This window comes from Terrapene carolina, unplaced genomic scaffold (genome assembly GCF_002925995.2).
Source record: "Terrapene carolina triunguis isolate 2854851 unplaced genomic scaffold, T_m_triunguis-2.0 Scaffold130, whole genome shotgun sequence".
NCBI classification, from domain to species: Eukaryota; Metazoa; Chordata; order Testudines; family Emydidae; genus Terrapene; species Terrapene triunguis.
Genome location: NW_020664481.1, coordinates 971,717 through 993,254, shown reverse-complemented (window position 1 = coordinate 993,254; position 21,538 = coordinate 971,717). Strand labels below are relative to the sequence as shown.

General features: G+C 60.1%; 1 protein-coding gene across 1 annotated transcript in view; it reads left to right on the top strand.

Annotated features, from left to right (window-relative positions):
- The window catches only part of LOC112108156 (papilin-like), a 31,241-nt gene that overhangs the window by 8,303 nt on the left and 1,400 nt on the right, over nt 1-21,538 (top strand). Inside the window, exons 4-14 of the mRNA XM_029911777.1 lie at nt 4,109-4,282; nt 5,156-5,329; nt 5,438-5,605; nt 8,638-8,721; nt 12,155-12,301; nt 14,790-15,020; nt 15,955-16,113; nt 16,827-16,970; nt 18,473-18,640; nt 18,971-19,123; nt 20,138-20,281. Coding sequence (XP_029767637.1) covers nt 4,109-4,282; nt 5,156-5,329; nt 5,438-5,605; nt 8,638-8,721; nt 12,155-12,301; nt 14,790-15,020; nt 15,955-16,113; nt 16,827-16,970; nt 18,473-18,640; nt 18,971-19,123; nt 20,138-20,281 — 1,746 coding nt within the window. The remainder of the gene's footprint in view (nt 1-4,108; nt 4,283-5,155; nt 5,330-5,437; nt 5,606-8,637; nt 8,722-12,154; nt 12,302-14,789; nt 15,021-15,954; nt 16,114-16,826; nt 16,971-18,472; nt 18,641-18,970; nt 19,124-20,137; nt 20,282-21,538) is intronic.

Sequence of the window (21,538 nt, the reverse complement as noted above, 5' to 3'; positions counted from 1 at the left end):
GGCCCCTGGCGCCCCAGAGCACACTGCACACAGCTGCCGGAGCCCTGGGCCCCTGGCGCCCCAGAGCGCACTGCACACAGCTGCCGGGGCCCTGGGCCCCTGGCGCCCCAGAGCGCACTGCACACAGCTGCCGGGGCCCTGGGCCCCTGGCGCCCCAGAGCGCACTGCACACAGCTGTGGGGGCCCTGGCAGCCTTTTGGCCTGAGAAAACAATAGGCTTAACTCTCCTTCTCCCAAACATTCCGGCAATTAGCACAGGGTAATTTATCCATTAAACAGTTCAGCTACAGGTTACCACAACCTTCAAAGAGACACAGAGACAATAATACTATTTCCCTCAAGTATCATCATAAATGTTAATATTCCTTTTTTGATCTTTGAATTAAAGCTATAGCAATAGACAAGACTTGTTTGCTGACATCACAAGCCCTGAGCAAACACCTCCCCTTGAGATCTCTAACAATGCAGACTCGCATTTCAAAGCGCTGTTCATTTACAGATCTTCCTAACCAGTCTCTAAAGTTGGGCCCTGGGTCAGGTCAGTCTGGGAGGTAATTAACTCTTTCTGGCCCTGTCACCTGTCAATGAGAGATTATATCACACTCCTAGCAGGCAGGGGTTGCCCTGCCCCCCCGGAGTCTCCTGCCTGGGCCGTGTCCCTGCGGTGTGGTCCAGGGCAGCTTGGGGTTTGCCTCTGGGACGCTTCAGCTCCAGCTTCTTTCAATGTGTCAGGCACAGGGATGGTCCAAGCCATGTCAGCTGTGGCACCGCCTGCCCGGCTCCTGCACAGGGCGAGCCGGGCTGCAGTCACAGCCTCCCTAGCGCTCACGGTCTCAGCCTCGATTAGGTCTCCTGCGCCCTGGCCCTACAAGCGTCCGCTGCCCCCTAGCAATCTCGGTCGCATCCCAGCCGGGGCAGCACATGGGCATCAGGGCAAGCAAAGGAGGCAAATACCAGCCTGCTCACTGGGCGCGCGCAACAGGGTGACGTGGGGCAGTAGATGCACATAGTGGAGTGGGCAGGAGCCCTGGCCAGGTGCCGTGGGCAGAAGTGGGCAGTGGTGTGGGGGAGCCCAGCCCCAGGGGTGGTGGTCGGAGGGAGCCCTGAGTGGAATCCCTTGGTTCAGTCCAGTATCTCCTCCCTGCGTGGCTCTGGGCCCCAGGCGGGCTCGTGTTCTTCCCGTGTGGCGCCGAGCAGTGCCGCCCGACCCCGGAGGGGCTTAGCATTAGGGTCTCCCTGTGGCACAGTCACAGCCAGTGCCCAGGGAGCAAGAAATGCTGCTCTTCTGGGCGTAGGCTGTGCTGCGTGCAGCCAGCCACAGGTACCAGCTGCAGTGAGACCATCTCCGCCAGCTGCTGGGAGATCACAGCTGCTTTCCCGGGAAGGAGCTGGGTCCCCGTAACCCCCTCTCTCATCACACTGTCTGGGACAGGCTGGCACTGAGCCTGACAATGCTCTAGCACAGAAACAAAGTTGGGTCTTGCAGGGAGCTGCCCAAGGCTGGGAGCTCGGCTCTGCACTCCTGCAGGAACTGCTCCCTCTCCCCAGCTCCACCCTCCCGGAGAGCTGGCATCGCAGCTGCCTTCCCTCCAGCTGAGCCCATCCGTCCCGCTGTGGAGCCCCCGAGGAGCTCCCCATGCCAAAAGCATGCCACTTCCACGTGGCTATGACCTGCCCCCCAATTCCATAGGCTGTTCCCGCGTGCTGCCCCCCTGTGCCAGCAGGACGCGGCCTGCCCCAGCAACAGGCAGTGCTGCTTTCACGCCTGGGCAGACTCATCGCAGGCACCCGAGACTGCGAGTGACCCCAGCCGGGTTCTCAGTGTGGGGATCTCCCGCTCCGGCACCGCCGGGGCCTGCCGGGAAGGGCTGCGCCGAGATCACGGCACTGCCCAGCGCTGGTGCCGGCGGTCGCTGGGGGATCCGATACTGAGGAATGACGGGCACAGAGGGCCCAGTGGCTGCGTCTAATCCCCATGTCCCATAACCCAAAACAAGGGGGTAAAATAAACCTGGGGGCAAGAGCCAGCCACTGATCGAGGGGCGGGGCCGCTAGGGGCTTCTTGCCCTGTCTTTGCTGGAATAGCCAGGATCCCCGGCTGGATGGGCCCTGCGTGCCTGGGCCTGGCAAACACACAGGCGCCCCTCTGTCCTGTGGGGACCCGGGCAGGTCTGACAGTCCATCGGGTGCTCCTGTCTCTGGTCACCCACTCCGGTCGGTTCCCGCCTGGGGGCTGATGAGCCTTGCTCTGCTTAGCACTGATGTTCGGTGTCTCCTGAGCCCCCAGGCCAATCCAGGGATGCTGTTTCCTGGCGGGGAGACTTACCCGGGGCAGGGAGTCAGTTACCCCCACTCACTTTAGGCCTGCAGGGAACCTCCTTTATCCGGCCACGGAGCCAGCCCAGATACGCACGCAGAGCGTGGTACCTGCACACAGTAGGCAGGTGTCCCTCGCGCCTGTCACGACAACTCCTCCATTTCTGTTCCCAGCGCCCAGGGGCAGCGACAGCCTCCTCCCTGCCCGTGACCAGGGTAAGTGACACTGTCGAGGGAAGAGGGGGGCTAACGGGCAAGCGGTGTGTCCCAGAGTGTCTGAGGCTCCGCTGGGATGAGAGGGGGGTGGGGAGGAATCTTCTACCTGAACTCTCCTCTCCAGGCTGTGACATCCCCAGGGTCTCTGCCAGTTCTCGCGCCCTTTCCACCATCAAAGCCCTCCCTCCATGTGGGCATGCCGGCATGGCTCTGTGCCGCGCATCCTGCTCAGCCGGGACACCAGGCACTTTCTCCTCCCCCCGAGGGGGGCACACTGCCTCTGTAACTCTCCCACCCCTGCCAGCTCCCACACCAGACAGCCCAGACAGCCAGCTCCCACACCAGACAGTCCAGGCAGACAGCTCCCACCCCTGCCAGCTACCCCCCCCCCCAGACAGACAGCCCAGACAGTCCGCTCCCACCCCAGCCAGCCTGGGCAGCCAGCTCCCACCCCAGCCAGCCTGGGCAGCCAGCTCCCACCCCAGACAGACAGCCCAGACAGACAGCTCCCACCCCAGCCAGCCCGGGCAGCCAGCCGGACAGCTGACGGGGAACAGCAATCCGCTAACCCCCCACCCGCAGGGACTGTATACACCATGGCCTCTCTCTGTTGCAGTGAGACCTGGGATCTGCCCCCCCGATCCAGTCCAATGTGCCCACTCAGCACTGGCCCATTGCTCCAGTGACCCTGAGTGCCCGGGAGAGCAGAAGTGCTGCTATATCGCATGCAGATTCCGCTGCGTTGACCCAGCAGAAGGTACCAGAGACGGCGAGTGGCTGTGCATCAGTGCAGGGAGAGCGCCCTGCGCCGGCCGAGCCGAGGGTCCCCTCGGGAGGGGTACGCCAGCCCCTGGCTGCAGACAGATCGCTGCACTGCACCAGCCATGACTCACGTCCAAGGGCACCGCACACGGCTCACCAGGGGGGCCCAGGTACCTGGGACCTTCCCAGCTCCCCCGCGCCCATGACACTGGGGACAGGCTGGGGCTGAGCCTGACACTCCCCCATCACAAATCCCCCCTCGGACAGGCTGCAGCCGCCTGCGAACCTGAGCCCTGCAGGAGCCCCCAGCACCCCCCAACTGCCCCGCTGCAGCCTGTCGTGGGCTGCCCAGGGAGCTGAGTCTGTGCAGCCCTGAGCCCATGGGCCCTGCTCTGACTGCAGCGGGGGGGCTCCAGACTGACTGGATAAGGGGGGGGGGGGCTCCAGACTGACTGGATAACGGGGGGGAGGGGCTCCAGACTGACTGGATAACGGGGAGGGGGCTCCAGACTGACTGTAATGGGGGGCTCCAGACTGACTGGATAACGGGGGGGAGGGGGCTCCAGACTGACTGGATAACGGGGGAGGGGGCTCCAGACTGACTGGATAATGGGGGGGCTCCAGACTGACTGGATAACGGGGAGATGGGGAAGCGCCAGGCTGAGAGGGATTCTGGGCCCGGGGTCTGGGGGCATTTCTTTCCCTGACCAGATCGGCCAGTAGCTGCATCCAGCCAGCACTGTGAGGGGTGGAACTGAGGTTTCCCACGGCTCCGCTCAGCCCCCCACACTCTGAGCATGTCCCTTGCTTGCAGAGAAGGCCGGGTATTGCCCGGTCCTCATGCCCGCAGGCCTGAACCTCAGTAAGAGCTGCCGCCCCTGCCTGGCGAACAGATCCTGCTCCACCTGCTTTCGGGACGCGGATTGCCCAGGCCCGGAGAAGTGCTGCCCAGGCCGGTGCGGAACCCGCTGCTGGGAGCCCGTCTCTGGTAAGAGAACATACAACCGGCCATACAGGGTCAGCCCAGTGGTCCCGCTAGCCCCGTACCCTGTCCTGACAGAGGCCAGGCCCAGCTTCTGGCAGTCAGGGGTTTAGGGACACCCGAGCATGGGGTCACCTCCCTGACCATCTTGGCTAATGGCCATTGATGAACCTGTCCTCCAGGAATGTATGTAATTCTTTGTTGAACCCAGTTATACTTTTGGCTTTCACAGAATCCCCTAGCAGTGAGTTCCACAGGTTGATTGTGCGCTGGGTGAAGAAATACTTCCTTCTATTTGTTTTTATTCTGCTGCCTAGTAATTTCATTGGGTGAGCCCTGGTTCTTGTGTTATGTGAAGGGATAAATAACACTTCCCTATTCACTTTCTCTGCTCCAGTCATAAGTTTATAGACCTCTCTCATATCCCCCCTCAGTCATCTCTTTTCCAAGCTGAACAGTCCCAGTAGGCCCCAGTCTGGCCTGACCATAGGACACCTGCCGCCCACCGACAACCCCCCCCCCCCCCCCCCCGCCCCCCCCCCCCATCTATGAGCAGCAAGACTCAGAAGCCGGGGCCCAGGGGCAGGGCAGGTCCCCCAGAGCACAGCGCCCTGCCCGACAGGCAGAGGCAGCGCTGGGAGCCTGCCTAGCATTGAGCTCAGCACCCTGGGGGCCTCAGGGAGGCTGTTGCTGGCCCTGGGCTCCCTCTTGGGTTCGATACTGCCTGGCCCTTCCCATGGGCCGAGCCCTGTGGGCAGCTCTGCCGCACTCAGATGGGCCCTGCCATGCCCGCGGGGCATGGAGCCGTGTCGGAGACAGAGAGCTGTGCCGCATGGAGTCCCGTCCCCGCACTCCCTCCGCTCTGCTCTGCACCTCCAGACTTCTGCCAGCTCAGCCCCGACATTGGGCCTTGCAAAGCCTGGGTCCCGCGGCTCTTCTACAACTCCAGCTCCCAGCACTGTGAGCTGTTTATCTACGGCGGCTGCCAGGGGAACCCGAACAACTTTGCTGAGGAAGAGGAGTGTCTGCAGGCCTGCGGGCCCCCTGGTGAGAGCAGGGCCTGGGGAGGGGGCTGACCTCACTCTGTAGGGCCATCCGCCCTACTCCCGCCTGCTCCCGCCAGTCCGCACAGTGCCAGGCACTCTCTGTTCTCTGTACTAGACATTTGCAAACTCCCCCCTGAAGCGGGCCCCTGCGACGCCGCGTTGCCCCGGTTCTTCTACAATGCCGAGGCCGGGCAGTGTGACGGGTTCACGTACGGCGGCTGCCAGGGCAACAGGAACAACTTTGAGACGGAGGCCGCGTGTCTCCAGGCCTGCGCAGGCCACGGTGAGGTGTCAACTCAGCTGCTGGGGCCCCGAGCCCTCCCCTCGCGCCGCCAGCTTGGCCAAGCTGCGGGTTTGGTCAATGGCTCAGCCACTTCCCTCGGAAAGTCCCTCCAGAACTTGGGGTTCCCTTCTGAGCCTGGAGACCCCCAGCACCTGCCTTCTGGACACTTCAGCCTCGGAGCCTCCCGGCTAGCCGCGCCGGGGCGAGGGCCCTCTCGGAGCCTATCTGGGGGCAAGGCCGATGCATGACGCTCCCTGGCCTCCCTGCAGTGTCGGGACCCTCCTCCCTTGCTCCCTGAGACTCACTGAACCACCGACTGGCACAGGCTCCCTGCCGCTGACGCACTCAGGCCCCTCGGGCTGTTTGCTCTTTAGGGTTCCCCTTCGGCCCCCCTAATCACCCACACCCATTCTAGCTGCCTGCCAGCCCCCGGTGGGCCCAGAGGGGCTGAGATTCCTCAACTGGCTGGGGAGCAGGAGTCCTGTGCCCTGGGATCAGGCCTGTCCGCCTCGGAGCAGGAGTGAGTCCACGGCCCTGCCTCAACCGCTTTCTCCTTTTCTCTCAGGCGCGGCCTAGCCCTGGCCAGAATGGGGCTCCACGGGGAAGCTGCAGTCCCTGGGGCCGGTCCCATTCACCCAGCACGACCCTTTGATGCGATGCTCTTCTGCCGTCAAGGCCCTGTCCTGTGTGGAAATGGGTTTTTCTGCATGTGCCTCTCACAGCCTCGTTACTGTGTCCCTGACCGTGTAATGGGGTCTCACCGGAGGCGCTTGCATTGTTACAGATAAAGGGATGTGGCTGCTTCAAACCTGTTCCCCCTCTAGTCTGGCTCATTAGCCGGTGTCTGAAATGCCGAACAACATTTCCACACTGTGCCTGCCAACAGCCTGCCCCGGCACTCCTCACTGCACTCCATCGGGCACCGATCGGCACGCTGAGGAGGCGTGTCGGTGTGTGCAAGGCAGGGTTTGCTCCCGTGCACTGGAATCTTGGTGTGGCCCAGTCAGACTCAGGCAGTGCTTGTGGAGATGGGAGCAGCCCGCGGGAGAGAGTTAGCTGCTTGGAGCAGGGCCTGTGTCTTCCCCTGGCCCCACTCGGAGCGGGACACCGAGGATTACACAAAGAATACAGTCGGGGTGTGCTGCCCTTTGCCCTTCAGGATTATTTTCTCTCCCATTTTCTCAGATTGTTACAGATGCTTTTGTAGACTGTGGCTGCATTTGCAACACAATTTGCATGCACAACTCCTGCAGTTACATGCACAAGCATGGTGTTGCTGGCACAGAGGTGCCCGAGGCAAAGCAACAGGGGTTCGTTGCCCGGCGTGCTTCGCGCCAATAAACACACCGGGGTGGAGAAACAATCAAAGGTTTATTTGAGATCTCAAAGTGGTGCAAGGAGACAGGCAAATCTCAAATCGAGCACACCGAACAAAGCAGCTTCTCTCTTCTTATACTTTACAATTAAGCCCTCCCTTCTCTCCCCCTGTATCACCCCCCCACTCCCCCTCCCCTTTCTACCGAAGACATGTTTATACATTTAAGCCGTTAAATCATTCTAGAGCTATAAATCTAGCTTGTTAGTAACATTCCTCTAAACAATCATTGGGTCCTATTTACTCTAGTTTACTACCCCTCCTCCAGCTAGAAACATGCAAACCTCATCATTATTGCTTAGGACCTGGTTATAAGCAAGGTCGTAATAGGTAACTGACTATTTACACATTCCAATTCCTGTCCTTGGCTTTTGAGGCCGCTTAAAGTTAAACATGGAAGAACTCTGGTTCATATATAGGCCTAATGACGCCATCAATGGGAAATGCGGCTAGACGCCCGCCAGCTATTTGCCTGGGCACGTATCACCACTGAACATGCATCCTAACACCTGGGCCCAATTGCGCCCCCTCTTATTCTTCATCCGTGGGGAAGGAGGGGCCAGGAAAAGGTGTCTGCGTTCCCCACAGGTGGCTGGATTGTCTCGACCTCCTTCCAGCATGACACCTCTCAGCCCCTGAGCAGTAGCTGAGGTGCTCCCTCGGGATGGGGTCTCAGGCAGGCACCGGGTCTCTGCTGCAGGGGGGCAGCCTGAGATCACACAGACAGTGGGGCCATGACCATATCATTCAGGTTCCCTGCACACAGGAAAGACTTCGTTTGCACCTTACAGGACTGAAACAGGATCCGGATGCAGATCTGCTGGTGTCTCATGCGCTGCCCATTTGGGGTGACTCCCAGGGTGGGCAGGCTCCACTCCCCCATACCAGAGTCTGACCTGTGTGGTCCAAGCTCAGACCATCCACAGACCCAAAGCTTTGGCACATGCTTTGCCAGACTGAGGCCAAACATTTTCCAAGAGGCCAAGGACACCGTTTTTGCTCCCATGATATCTCTGTTCTGTGACACCATTTCGTGTCTCCTCCAAGGCCCTTCAGGCCTGGCCGCTAACATTACGCTTCTCAGCTGTCACGTTAAAGGGCCCCAGATCGCTTTGGTCTTTGTTTCAATTCTGTTTATTGACGATTTTCCATATTCACTGAACCCCAAGTGAACAGAGAGACAATAGAATACAGCAGTGCAAGGAGCCCACCAGCTTGGCTTCCCCGTAGACTAGCATAGGGCATGTCAGGGTATAACCCAAATCCTTATCGTTCCTGAGACGCCCAAGGGAGAGCAATGGGGCTGGAGCAGAAATGGGGTAGAGAGATGTTTGGCATGAGAGCGGAGGGGGATTCAGGCAAAGAAAGGCTGCCGGAGACCTGCACCTGAGCCCAGGACACGGAGCAGCAGGATTTGATGGGCTGCAGATAGCCATGCTGACATGCACCTGCTGACACAACCTGGCAGGGCATCCAGCTCGGGATTCTGCGAACTCCCCCTCCTGTGTTTGTGCTTCTCCCAGGCTTGGCACTGGCTGGGAGCTGGCCTCTGGCAGGATGCTAGAGGTCACCACGGGGAAGCCAGCCCTTCCCCCTGCTGGCCCCGCCCCACCCATGCAGGGTTTAAATCCCCCCTAGCTCAGCTGTGGGTGCTCAGAGATAGCCCCCGACAGCACCATGAAGTCAGGTACCATCTTCCTCCTCCTGGGGCTCCTCACCCTGGGGAACGCCGAGAAACGCGGTGAGTGGTTTGCCTTGTTCCTCTGGCCTAGGGCAGCCGGGGTGGGGGTGGGGGAAAGAGCCGTGTGCCGTCATGGTGCTATGCAAGCCATGGCGCTGGGGTATCTAGAGCCCAGCAGCAGCTTGGCCTTCGATGGCTGGTTAATGAGGAGCTCCATCGTCCTAGCCCTGCGTGGCGCTGACGTGGGCTCAGGGGAGGAGCAGCCACATGCTGCCCATGGAAATCCACCCTGCTTACAAGGCTGCCTTTCCGGCTGGGCCCTTGCCCAGGGACCGGGCCATGCATGCTCTAAGATCTGCCTGGAGCACACTCAGCACGTGCAGTACGCAGCCCCAGTGCACGGCCATGCAAGCGCACACAGGTATTTATATCTGTAAGTTGCAGGTGGAAGAGCGAGGCCAGGGTTTGAACACCTCAGTCCCGAGCTGCCCACCCCCAGGGCTGGCCATGCTGACAGCTGCTGTCAGGTCTGGGTGGCACTGCACCAGCTCAATCTGGTAAGGCTGGTTTTGAAGAGGCACAGACATTTTTGCCACCTGGCTTCACCCCCTTCTCAGAGCAGGGACCAGCACAATGCTGTAAACACGGGAGCTCTGTCCACGCTCCAGCTGCCAGCCCGGCTTCCCCAGCCGAGCTGCACCGGGGAACAGGCTCTTCTGGGTTTCAGAGGGAAAGAATTGACTAAACAGCAGTGGATTTCAGACTCAGCCATGCTAACGTCTCCAAAGTGAAACGACTAAAGGTGGCTGCAAAGCCTCTGATCTGTAACCGGTGCTGGCCCTCAAATGGACAACAAAAGAGCTGTCCGGCCTGCAACTCCTGCTGCAAAAGGAGTCTCTGGCCAATCTGGTCTCTCTCCGCACTCTCCAGGGGAGACAGGGACTAGAAAGCCAGACAATCCCCAGCCCAGAATGCTGCCCGAAGCCTGGTAGCAAGTCTCCTAATACATCTATCAAATCGGGGGTGGTACCGTGTGACTGGAGAATAGCGAAGATAATGGCTGTATTTAAGAAAGGGGGAAAAAGGTGATCCTGGAAAATACAGCCCCTTTAGCCTGACCTCTGTAGAACATAAGGGTTTCGAACAAATTGTGAAGGAAAGAATAAAGACGGGGAGGTAAATGGAAAATGGGATAAAATGCTCCAGGGGTTTACCAACGGCAGATTGTGCCTGACTAACCTGGTGTCTTTCTTTGATAAGAGAACTGATTCTCTAGACGATCTAATCTAGCAGGACGTCAGTAAAGCATCTGACAGATGCAGCTAGTTAAAGTGGAGAAGATGGGATTAGCACAAGAACTGTGGTGTGGGCGAGGAGCTGACGAAAGGGGAGATGACCCCGAAAGGGGTTGTGCTGGAAGGGGGAGGGCCGGGCTGGAGGGAGGTTCTTGGTGGAGCTCCTCTAGGATTAGTCTTGGGACCAATCTTATTTGATATTTTGATTGGTGACCTTGGCACAGGAAGCAGGAGTGAGCTAATGAAGCTGAGGTCACAAAGTTGAGACATTTTGTTTCAAATGTAGCTCCATTTAACACAAATAAAGGTAAAAACCACTTGGAAAGTGAAGGTTTTGCTCCACCGGAAATGACAGTTTGTGTGTGTGTCTTGGCCACTGAACCGAAAGCCCCATCGTTCACCCAGCGCGAGAGTCAGAGGCAGCGCCACAGCTGAGGGGCTGGGTCCTGCTGCCACTGATGTTGGGGGAGCAGGATCAGGCACTTCCATCTCCCGCGCGCGTCAGACCTCGGCCAGGCAGCAGGTTCTTCCGTGGCAAAACCCCAGGGGGACCCACAGGGCACTAGGGTGAATGCTGAACATCTCCGCTCGACCCTGGGAGAGGCAACGCTGGCCTTTCACTGCAGGCTGTTTGCCTTCGACAGGCGCATCGCCCCGGGCTAGGAGCAACTGACGCACAGCAGCCCAGTCACACAACTGCAACAGAAGCACGTTCTGCTCCGCTGCGGCTCCCCGCGGCGCAGGCCCGGGACGGGCTGGGTTAATGGGCTGAGGGCATGGACATGATGGGGGGCTTTAGAATAGTTAATAAATATTCACCCGTCTAAACCTTACAGCAACTCCCTGCAGCTTCCTGCTGCGCCTCCCTTCTCTTGGGGTAATGACAGTCCTCTCCAGCAAGAGCCCCCAGCTTCGGGCACTTGGCCTCAAGGATCAGGCCGGGACCAGGGCTGGGTGGGGAGAGCGCAGCAAGGACAGCTGCTCCCCTCCCAGCAGTTGGACAAGGTTCAACAAGGACAAGTGCAGAGTCCTGCACTTAGGATGGAAGAATCCCATTCACTGTTACAGACTAGGGACCGAATGGCCAGGCAGCAGTTCTGCAGAAAAGGACCTAGGGGTTACAGTGGACGAGAAGCTGGATATGAGTCGACAGTGTGCCCTTGTTGCCAAGAAGGCTAACGGCATTTTGGGTGTATAAGTAGGAGCATTGCCAGCAGATCGAGGAACGTGATCGTTCCCCTTTATTCGACATTGGTGAGGCCTCATCTGGAGTACTGTGTCCAGTTTTGGGCCCCACACTACAAGAAGGATGTGGAAAAATTGGAAAGAGTCCAACGGAGGGCAACAAAACTGATTGGGGGCTGGAGCACATGACTTATGAGGAGAGGCTGAGGGAACTGGGATTGTTTAGTCTGCAGAAGAGAAGAATGAGGGGGGATTTGATAGCTGCTTTCAACTACCTGAAGGGGGGTTCCAAAGAGGATGGATCTAGACTGTTCTCAGTGGTGGCAGATGACAGAACAAGGAGCAATGGTCTCAAGTTGCAGTGGGGGAGGTCTAGGTTGGATATTAGGAAAAACTTTTTCACTAGGAGGGTGGTGAAGCACTGGAATGGGTTCCCTAGGGAGGTGGTGGAATCTCCTTCCTTAGAGGTTTTTAAGGTCAGGCTTGACAAAGCCCTGGCTGGGATGATTTAGTTGGGGATTGGTCCTGCTTTGAGCAGGGGGTGGGACTAGATACCTCCTGAGGTCCCTTCCAACCCTGAGGGTATGTCTACACTACAGGATTAATCCGAATTTAGATAATTCGAATTTGGGAAACAGGTTGTATAAATTCGATTGTGCGCGGCCACACTAAGCACCTTAATTCGGTTTTAAACCACATTAATTCGGTGGTGTGCGGCCACACTACCCCATTAACTTAAACACAGTAATTTGGTGGTGTGCGTCCACACTAACCCTAATTCGAATTAACAAAATCGATTTAGGCTCTACTCCGTTCGTCGAGGTGGAGTACAGAAATCGATTTAAAGGGCCCTTTAATTCGAATTAACTGGCTCTGTAGTGTGGACGGGTGAAGGGTTAATTCGGATTAAGGCAGCTAAATCCGAATTAAAGTCCTAGTGTAGACCAGGCCTGAGATTCTATGGCTCTGTGACTGTCTCCTCCAAGTGACGTGGGCTCTTGTCTCCTGCACAGCCACAGCTAAGGACGGTGAGTGTCCGGCCGAAATGAAGGGGCCCGCACGCCCCCCTCAGGCCTACTGTCTCTCGGACGAGTCCTGCCCAGGGAGCGAGAAGTGCTGCAGCGAAGGCAACAGGAGAGTCTGCGTCCTCCCAGATTCAGGTACTGGCTGATCCCCTACGGGCAGGCAGGAGAGTCTCTTCAAACCCGTCCCAGAATAAAGCACAAGGGGGGTGGGGGCTGATGAGACAAAAGGCAGCTCTAGCACCGTCACAAGGGGGTCTCTGCACAGAGGCGTAGCAGCCGGTGGAATTCTCTGCCTGGATGGCGCTACCACCTGTTAAGATTAGGGTGATCAGCTCTCAGGCTTCAGGGCATATGCTGACTGCTGCAGGGGTCAGGAAGGCGCTGCTGAGCTGTACTAAAGGGGGCTCTGTGGGGAGTGAGGCCATGAGCCCTGCACCAGGGCGCTGGGAACAGAGATCCTCAGGGCTCTAGGAGAAACGGCTGCCCACAATCAGCCAGAGCCAGGCCCACCCTGCAATGCCCTCACCGGGGCTCTGCCAGAGCCCCCAGACTACAGCAGCTCCTGCCACGTGGCGTGGGGGGAGCCTGACATTGTGTCCTGCCAGCTGAAAAGTGACGTGCGGGGTTTTGGCTCTGGCCGTTTGGTCACAATAACCCGCTCCCTATGATGCAATGTAGTCATTGCCTCATCTCCTGGCTCACAGTCCCCAGCTCCCTCCCCGGCCTCTGCAGGGGAGGCAAAGGGAGACGTGTCCAAGCTATGCTAGCCAAGGGGCAGACTTCTGCTTCTGCAGAATCGGGGTCAGTACATCCTGCAGGAAGGAGAGTGGGGGAACCCGTCCGGTCTGGAAACGGCATCTCTTCTGATACAGGCCACAGCTTCCCTGGACTTCAGGCCCTCTCCTTCCCGCCCTTGGGAGCTGCCGTGCTCTGTTGTGTCTGTTCACGACATCACCATGCCCGTTAGAACGGCTGTGGTTACTCACACAGGTGTGCTACATTTTCACACTGCACCTGGTGCTCATTCTGTAGCCGCTCCGGCTGCTCCAATGAACATATCACACACACCAGGAACTCTTCCTTAGCAGCAAAGTGACAGGCGCTCTAGGGAGATCGGCAGTTCCACAGGTGATAGCCACACAGAAGGGCATTGCATTGCCATATACCTGCCAGGCCTTGCCTATTTGACCGAGCGATCCACACCCCAGAACTGGGCTGTAAGTACACATGGCTTGACAAATTCCCTGTGCTTTTCCCTTCTTTCCCAGTGCACCCTGGGTATTGTCCCAAGCCAGACTCAGGCCTGGTCACCATCTGTCTTGTGAGCTGCTCCGACGACGCGCAGTGCTCCATGGACGAGAAGTGCTGCGTTATCGGCTGCCACAGAAAATGCACCAAAGCTGAGCCAGGTAAAATGCTGCGAAGTAACTCAGGGGGCTAGCGGCAGGCACCATGGCCCTTTTCTCTGGGCCTAGCACGGTGCCTGCATCAGCTTGGTGCCGCAGGCTGGATTTCCAAACCAGTGAGGTCATGAGAACGTGGACATTTCGCACTTACAGCTGTGTGCCGCGTTCGTGCATTCAGTCACGGCAGCTGGCCACTCATGTGGCAAATCAGGCACGTTTGCCAACCCACTGACCCAATTTGCATGTGAAAACATGGTCACTGTGACATGACCTGGCCTTGCAGCTGTGTGCCTGAACCGTCTGGAAATTGCTCCCGCGCCCCTCGTCCCGGCCTGCTAACCACCCCCAGGGCTCCACTGCAGGGAGGAGTGAGAAAAGCCTTTTTGCAGAATAGCGCATGGCGGAGGCAATGCAATCCAGACTCTGCATGCGCTTGAGGCCTCCCATCCCCTCCTTGGCCAGGACTCTCCAGTGAGCACCGATGGAAAGGCGGGGGGGATCACTGCAGCAGCCCTGTGGGGTAGAAAAGGCCTGCGCCCACGGGAGGAAATCCCCCCTCCCCCCGCTGCAGAATTAGATCTGGGTAGATAAATGCCACTGCACGCTGGCAAGGCCTCCACAGCCGCGGGGACCTGGCCAGGCAGGCCCCCTCCCCCCCTGCAGGCAGAGAGCCCAGCTGGGCGTGATCAGAACCCCCAGCCCAGCCAGCTGCTTTCGCACAGGCAAAACTTCAGTCCCAAGCAGCCCCGTTGCCTCAGTGGAGCTACCCGGGAGCTTGAAGTGAAGCAGGTGCCAAGTGCTTTGCTGGGCCTGGGCCTTGGGCAGCAGAACCCAAGGAGCTGCCTAGCCAGGCAAAATGCCCAGCGGGGGAGGCCCTTGGCCTGGGCTGAAAGCGACTAACGGAGGCTTTTGCAATCCGCTGAGCGCTGTCATGCAGGAGAGATGGGTCAGTATGACCCCAGTCCTTATCTGGGTCCAAAATCCTGCTGCTCCCCAGCCAGGGCGGTTTGATTAGAACCAACATGGAACAAGCCTCCGCACCAGCAGCTTCTAGGAGCCAAGCATCTCCCACACAGTCACGCCATTCTGCACCTGAGCCGGCCTGGCCAGGGCTTTCCCCCCGGCAGCCGACAACCCCTCGATGCTTCTCAGGCCAGGGGGAGGAAGGCCCTGCCCGTTCGCCGACTCGGTTACACTGCACTCTGACTCTTTTCCAGCCTCCCCTGGGGTTTGTCCCAAGAGGAAAGTGCTGCAACCATTTGCTCCTTGCCAGGACAAGTGTGATACCGACAGGAGCTGCCCTGCGGAACAGAAATGCTGCTTCACTGGCTGTGGCCTTGACTGTGTCCTCCCACAAGCAGGTGCCCTCAGCACCACCCTGCCGCCTGCCCAGTCCGGAGAGGGCTGGGACTGGACCAAACAGACTCCAGAGGGAGGCAGTGTTCCAGGTGAAGAGGGGCCAGGACTCTGAGTGCACAGGGAGGCGGGGGGGTTGGCCCATTTCTCACCAGATCTCCCCACCCCCTAGAGAGTCCCTGCCCTTCTGCAGTGAAGCTGGGCCCTTCCAGCCCTGGGAGGGGCGGTGCCGCAGGGACTGGGACAGCTCAGGAGCAGCACAGGCCTGCAGCCAGTGCTGGGTGCAGCCACCACCGTCTGTCAGTAACGGGTCAGGTTGCCAACCCTCCAGGATTGTCCAGGAGTCTCCAGGAATTAAAAATTAATCTTTAACTACAGATTATGTCCCCTGGTGAAACCTCCAGGAATACGTCCAACCACAATTGGCAACCCTAGTAATGGGCGGAGGGAAACCTGTGCTTTACAGGCTGTTTTTAACAGTGCCTCTGGACTGCAGCCTTGTTAGCCCAGCAGGCACCGGCACTAGCTGGAGGGGTGTTCTGAGCTCGCTGGCACTTCCTGCGTGCTGGGAACAAGGGCCCAGGGTTATTTATTGAGCCTAGACCTGAAAGCTCTCTCCTGCTGTGCGAGGTGTCACTGTAACTAGGCGGTAATTAGCCAAGGCGACCGGCATGCGCTGGGGAGAGCGGGGGCTGCGTTAGGAGCCCGGCATTCACTACCAGGCTCGCTTAGACCGTCCCCTCGGGCTGTGCATTTGCAGGAGCTGGTGTGTGCAGAGATGGATGCACACCAGCCTGCCTGCTTGGTGCCCGCCAGTGCCTCATAGCTGGTCATTTGCATGCGCCTCTTTCGGAAGCAAAGTGCCTCGGTGTCTCCACCAGAGAAACGAGTGATGGGTGCCTGGGGCTAGCTGAGCGCCACGTACGACCAACATGGTGTTATTGCCACTAGTACAGGAAACTCAGCAGAGGGGGGGGTTTCTGTCACCCCCTGGCAGTTGTTCCTAGGGCCCCATTTCTGTTGCAGGGAAGCCTGGGATGCCAAGGAAACGTGGCACCTGCCCACCCAACCTCATCAAGTGTCTCTACACGGAGCCCCCTCTGTGCCTCAACGACAGCGAATGCCAGGGGCGGCAGAAGTGCTGCTACAACATGTGTCGGTTCCGCTGCGTGGACCCGGAGGAAGGTACCAGAGACGGCGGGCGGCACCACTCGTGGTGTCAGCGCGAGAGCTAGGCACAGAGTTGCTGGGGCAACCCCCCCGGTTCACCGGGTGAGGGCAAACGGTGGCACCCTTGGCTGCGCCCAGCCCCAAACAAATCCCCACAAATCGCCTCTCTCCCCATCCAGCACCGGGCTCATTCCACTGTGTAGCACAGGGATCCGCATCCTGCCCTCCAATGCCCCCGCCTTCGGGCACTGCTACTGAGAGCAGCTTTTTTATCCCCGGGGGTGCCCCAAAGACCTGGGGAAGAGCTTGTGGTTAACGACCTGCCCTGGCTGCAATCCCTGGCAGGCAAAGGGCACTGGCCTGCATTGCCCGCTGGCACTGCCTCAGCCATTGGCAGCAAATTGGTTGAGGGTGGCACAAAGTGGGCATGGATTAGGGTAGAGGGAAGGCAGGGAGAATGAGTGCTGGGCCGAAATTGGGGAGAGAGGAGCTTGGGCAGCAGGGTTAAGGCACGGGGCTGAGAGCACCAAGGGCAGGGGGGCGAAGGCGGCGGGTGAGGGCAGGGAGTGAGAGCAGGGGGCCACGGGCAGGGGGCCACGGGCAGGGGGCCACGGGCAGGGGGCAGCCAGAGCACGGGGTGAGGGCACGTAGTTCTCTTTCCTCCCATGGGGATGTCATCTGCCCACCCCCCATCTCACATCTCTGCCCTGTGACCCCTTGTGTTCCAGAGAAACCCGGCATCTGCCCAGCTGAGGCCCCAGAGGGCGGCTTTGATCCCTGCTTTTTCCGCTGCTCCGAGGACAAGGACTGCCTGGGAAGCGAGAAATGCTGCCTCCTGAGCTGTGGTGCTGGCTGCCTGGAGCCCGTGCAGGGTAAAGTGTCCTGGCAGTGGCAGCCAAGTACCAGAGCCCTGCGCTCGCAGCCAGGGGCCCCCGGCCACCTTAGCTGAGCCAGCAGGAGGAATCAGGGAAGGGTCAGGACTCCACCCGCAGACCTGCTCTGAGGGATCCCCAGGCCCCGGGGCTCAGAGTCCCAGCGGAGGCTGGGCTAGAAGTTGCTGCTCTGGGTGGGACGCTCTGTCCACCGGGAGCTCTCAGCCGGGGGCCAAGAGGTGGCAGGTGCTCGGGACAATGGCTGAGAGCGGAGGGGGGCAGTGTCTGTGGGTGCAGGCAGGGCTGGCGAGGGGGGAAGACGGGCTGAGCAGAGAGGGGCAGGAAACAGGACCCCAGGACGACGCCAAGGCTGCAGTGCTGTGCTGCCCCGCCCCAGGCTGCAGAGCCCCCAGCCCGCAGCAGGAGGCGACCCAGAGGCCCCGGCCAGGGGATCGCCGCTGCCACAGACCCGCCCTTTGCCGTTTTGGGGCGGGACTTAGGAGAACACCTGGGACAGAGCGAGGCCACTGGACAGCGGCTCGGCGGGTTTGGGGGCTGAGGAAGGACGGCAGACGCTAGGCCCAGCAGCGTCGAACCCCAACCTCTCCCCCCCAGCCCTGACCCTCTGGGGCGGGCTGGCGATGCTTAGCCCCCAAGGCAGGCAGCCCGGCTCAGACCTTCCCCAGTGCCAGGCTCATGTTTAACACCTCGCTTCTGCGGCACAGACGGGGCAGCCTGGGCAGGGGGCCGAGGGCTGGGGGGGCACGTCCAAGGAGGCACTGGCATGAAGGCAAGGCCCCGCAGCTGGGTCCGTGAGGAGAAGCTGCAGGGGATCCCAGCCCCAGGGGTCCCACCCAGAGAGGAGAGGTGAGGGGGAGTGAGAGCTTTGGCAGTTCGCCCCGTCTGGGAAGCCGCATTACCCCCACCCCAAATGCCAGCTCCACAGCTCCCATTGGCTGGGAACAGCAGCCAATGGGAGCTGCGGGGGCGGTGCCTGAGGATGGGCAGTGCACAGAGCTCCCTGGCCGTGCCTCTGCGTAGGAGCCAGAGCGGGGACATGCCGCTGCTTCTGGGAGCTGCTTGAGGTAAGCGCCTCCCGGAGCCTGCACCCCACACCCCTCTCATGCCCCAACCCCCTGCCCCATCACCGAGCCCCCTCCCACACCCTGAACTCCTCATTTCTGTCCCCACCCCGGAGCCTGCACCCCCAGCTGGAGCCCTCCCCCCCTCCCCAACACCCTGAGTCATCCTGGTGAAAATGAGCGAGTGAGTGAGGGTGGGGAGAGCAAGCGACGGGGGGTGGGGGGGTGGAGTGAGTGGAGGCGTGGCTTCAGATAAGGGGCAGGGTGGGGTCTTGGAGGCGGGGCAGGGGCAGGGGCGGGGCAAGGGTGTTCAGTTTTGTGGGAGTCGAAAGTTGGCAGCCCCACTCTAGCGCCCTAGAGGCTCCTGCCCTGTGGACATCTCTCGGGCTGTCCCACGAAGGGTCTGTTCTGGGCCCTCAGATATCTGCCAGCTGCCAGCCCAAGTGGGTCTCTGCGACGTCTACTCCTTCCGGTACTTCTACAACGCCACCGCCCAGAGGTGCGAGCAGTTCTTGTACCGCGGCTGCAGGGGAAACGCCAACAACTTTAGGACAAAAGCCGAGTGTGTCCAGGCCTGCGCAGGCCATGGTAAGGGAGAACATTCCCACGCAGCTGGCTCTGCCTGGGGGGCTTTGCGCCCCTGCCCCAGGATACCAGGGACACCCCCGGCAGGGCCCTGCTCACTGGAGTCAGTGGGTCCTGGGGGGCGAGAGGGGCTCAGGCCCCGGGAGTCTGGGCTGGAGTTGAAAGCGGAGGTGAGGCCAAGAGCTGGAGCAGGGCCCAGGGCGGGGGGATGAAGAGGAGAGAGGGGGCCGATGTGGGGGGGAGACGGGGCCCTGGGTCACTCCCCCATGGAGCTGGGAGGCGTTGCCTGCGTGTGGGCGTCTCAGCCGCCCGCGTGACTGTTCTGTGCCCCAGAGAAGCCCGGCGAGTGCCCAGCCGTCGCGCAGGGACAGGCCGGTGCCTGTGACGAGAAATGCAGCCGCGACGACGACTGCCCGGGTTCCCAAAAGTGCTGTGGGAACGGCTGCGGCTCCGAGTGCACCTCAGTGACCCCAGAAGGGGGGAGCGGCGTGCGGGGGGGGGGGGGGGGGCAGGGCTCACAGGGGTTTCCCTCAATGCATGCACCCCCGAGCGCCCCCGGCTCCCAGGGAGGGCAGGCCGGACTCTCGCTGAGCACTCTCCTGGGGTGGCCAGCAGGGTGGGGAGGGCCACACGGTTCTCCCCGGCCTCCGGGGGAGTCACACCCCGGATATGGAGCCAGGGCAGCGGGACTGTGCTCCGTGCAAGGGAGTGGGGAGCTGGGGGGGAGGGGGCAGGTTGCTGGGACTCTCCTTCCCGAGGTGCTCCCTGTCCCCGAGGCAGGTGGACATGCGAGAGGCCAAGACCAAGCAGGGGCAGGGGTTGGGCTAGGCCAGGGCCAGGTCGGCCCATTTCCCGCAGGGACGCCCCTATCCCCACCCGGGGCTGCAGGCCCAGGGTCTGATGCCCCGTGACTGTGTATCGCAGTGAGGCCCGGAGTCTGCCCGGCACTGAGGTTTTTATTTTAATAGTTTCTCTAATCTCCCTGAGCATTTCACAGTCACTATCACCATGAGCATTTCACAGTCACTATCACCATCCTGGCCAGGTGGTCGGTAATATATTCCTACTGCTACATTCTTATTATTCGAGCATGGAATTACTATCCATAGAGATTCTGTGGTACAGTTTGATTCATTTAAGATTTTTACTTCATTTGATTCTACGCTGATCCCGGGATGAGCCGAGTACAGAGCTCCTCAGGGGCTGACGGCCACCTGCCTGAGCAGAGGCCGGGCCCGGGGCTCGCTCAGTCAGGAGCCAGAAGCCCAGTCCCATAAACCTGCCCTGAATGAGGCCAACTCCCGGCTGGCCTCAGAGACTGTAAGACTGGCAGATCCTTAACATGGACATGGGGCCTTCTCTCCACAAAGAGCGCTGGTGCAGAGGCTAAGGGCGCAAGGGGACAGTGGCTGTGGGGTCTCCTTCCTTCCTCCCCCACTCCCCCCCTGCACTTCAGTGAGCAGGCCGGGTCTGACTCCGTGTGGCTGTTGGGTGTTGCAGTGAGGCCTGGAGTCTGCCCGGTGTTACCAGGAGGAGCCGTCGGTGCCTGTGATGAGAGATGCCGTTCCGACAGCGACTGCCCGGGCGCCCAGAAGTGCTGTAGCAACGGCTGTGGCCTGGCCTGCATGGCGGTGAACCTTCTCGGTGAGAGGCGGCGGATCCTTGTGCAGGGCCTGTCGTGGATCAGTCCTTAGACAGGCACATTCGGATCCACGGGTGGATTTTGAACCCGCTGTGTCCAGGGGACATTCAGCTGGCCCCGCTGTGCCCCAGACTCGTAGGGACCCATCTGCCCAGCACAGCCAGAGACCCTGCACCCAGCCCAGAGCTCCTGGTGGAGCTAGAGCAGACCTTGTAGAAAGAGACGTTCAGACTTGAGCTAACGCCCAGGTGACAGAACCCACCACCCCTCTAGGGGAGCAGTTCGCTCCCTGCTCCTTGCTTCTAGCCTGGACATGTGGGGCCCCAGCTCCCAGCCACTGCTCTCAGCTCCCTCTCCGTGCAGACAGCTGCAGACCGTGACCGAGTCACCTCAACCTTCTGGAGAAACTAAACAGATGGAGCTTCTGCAGTTGCTCCCTGCAGAGCGGCCTCCAGCCGCAGACTCTGCCCCTTCCCAGCGTGTCCGCCTGTCCGCAGTGAGCCGGTGGGTCCCTAGCCATAGACCGAGACCACTGGGCACTCGGGGACTCGCTTACTGCTGGGGCTTGGGCTGCGAGTTACCCGGTGCACACAGAGGTGTGGCCCAGGGAAACCTCCTTTTAACATCTTGGCAACATGTGCCCCATCCCCAGCAAGCCTCCCCTAGGGCGACCATTTTATAGGGTGTCACGGAGTGGGGGGGAGTCAGGGCCCTGCACCCCCAATTCCTGCGCTTCATCGTGACTCTCAGCCAGCCAGTAACACAGAAGGTTTATTTAGATGACAGGAGCACAGTCCAAAACAGGCCTTGCAGGTACAGACAAGACCCCCCCGTTAGGTCCATCTGGGGGGGGAGGGCAGGGAGGCCAGAGCCCCATCTGGGCTCCCCTCCATTTCCCCAGCCAGCTCCAAACTGAAACTCCCTCCAGCGTCTCCCTCAGCCTCCCCCCAGCTCCTTCCCCCGCCTTTGTCCAGTTTCCCAGGCAGAGGTGTCACCTGGCCTCCCCCCCCCCCGCCCTGGTTCTCATGTTACGTGCTCGGGTCTCCTCCCTCAAGGAAAGTCTCCCACCCCCGATGCAGACAGTCCCAGCCAAACTCCCCTGCAACCTTCCCAGGTCAATACTCCCCCCTCAGTATTCAAAGAACACATCAAAAACATTTCCACTTCATCACATCGAGACAGTCCCAATATTCGGGCCTTTTTCTTATGTAGGCGCCTATTACCCCCCACCCTCTGTCCCGAACTTTCACGCTTTCTAT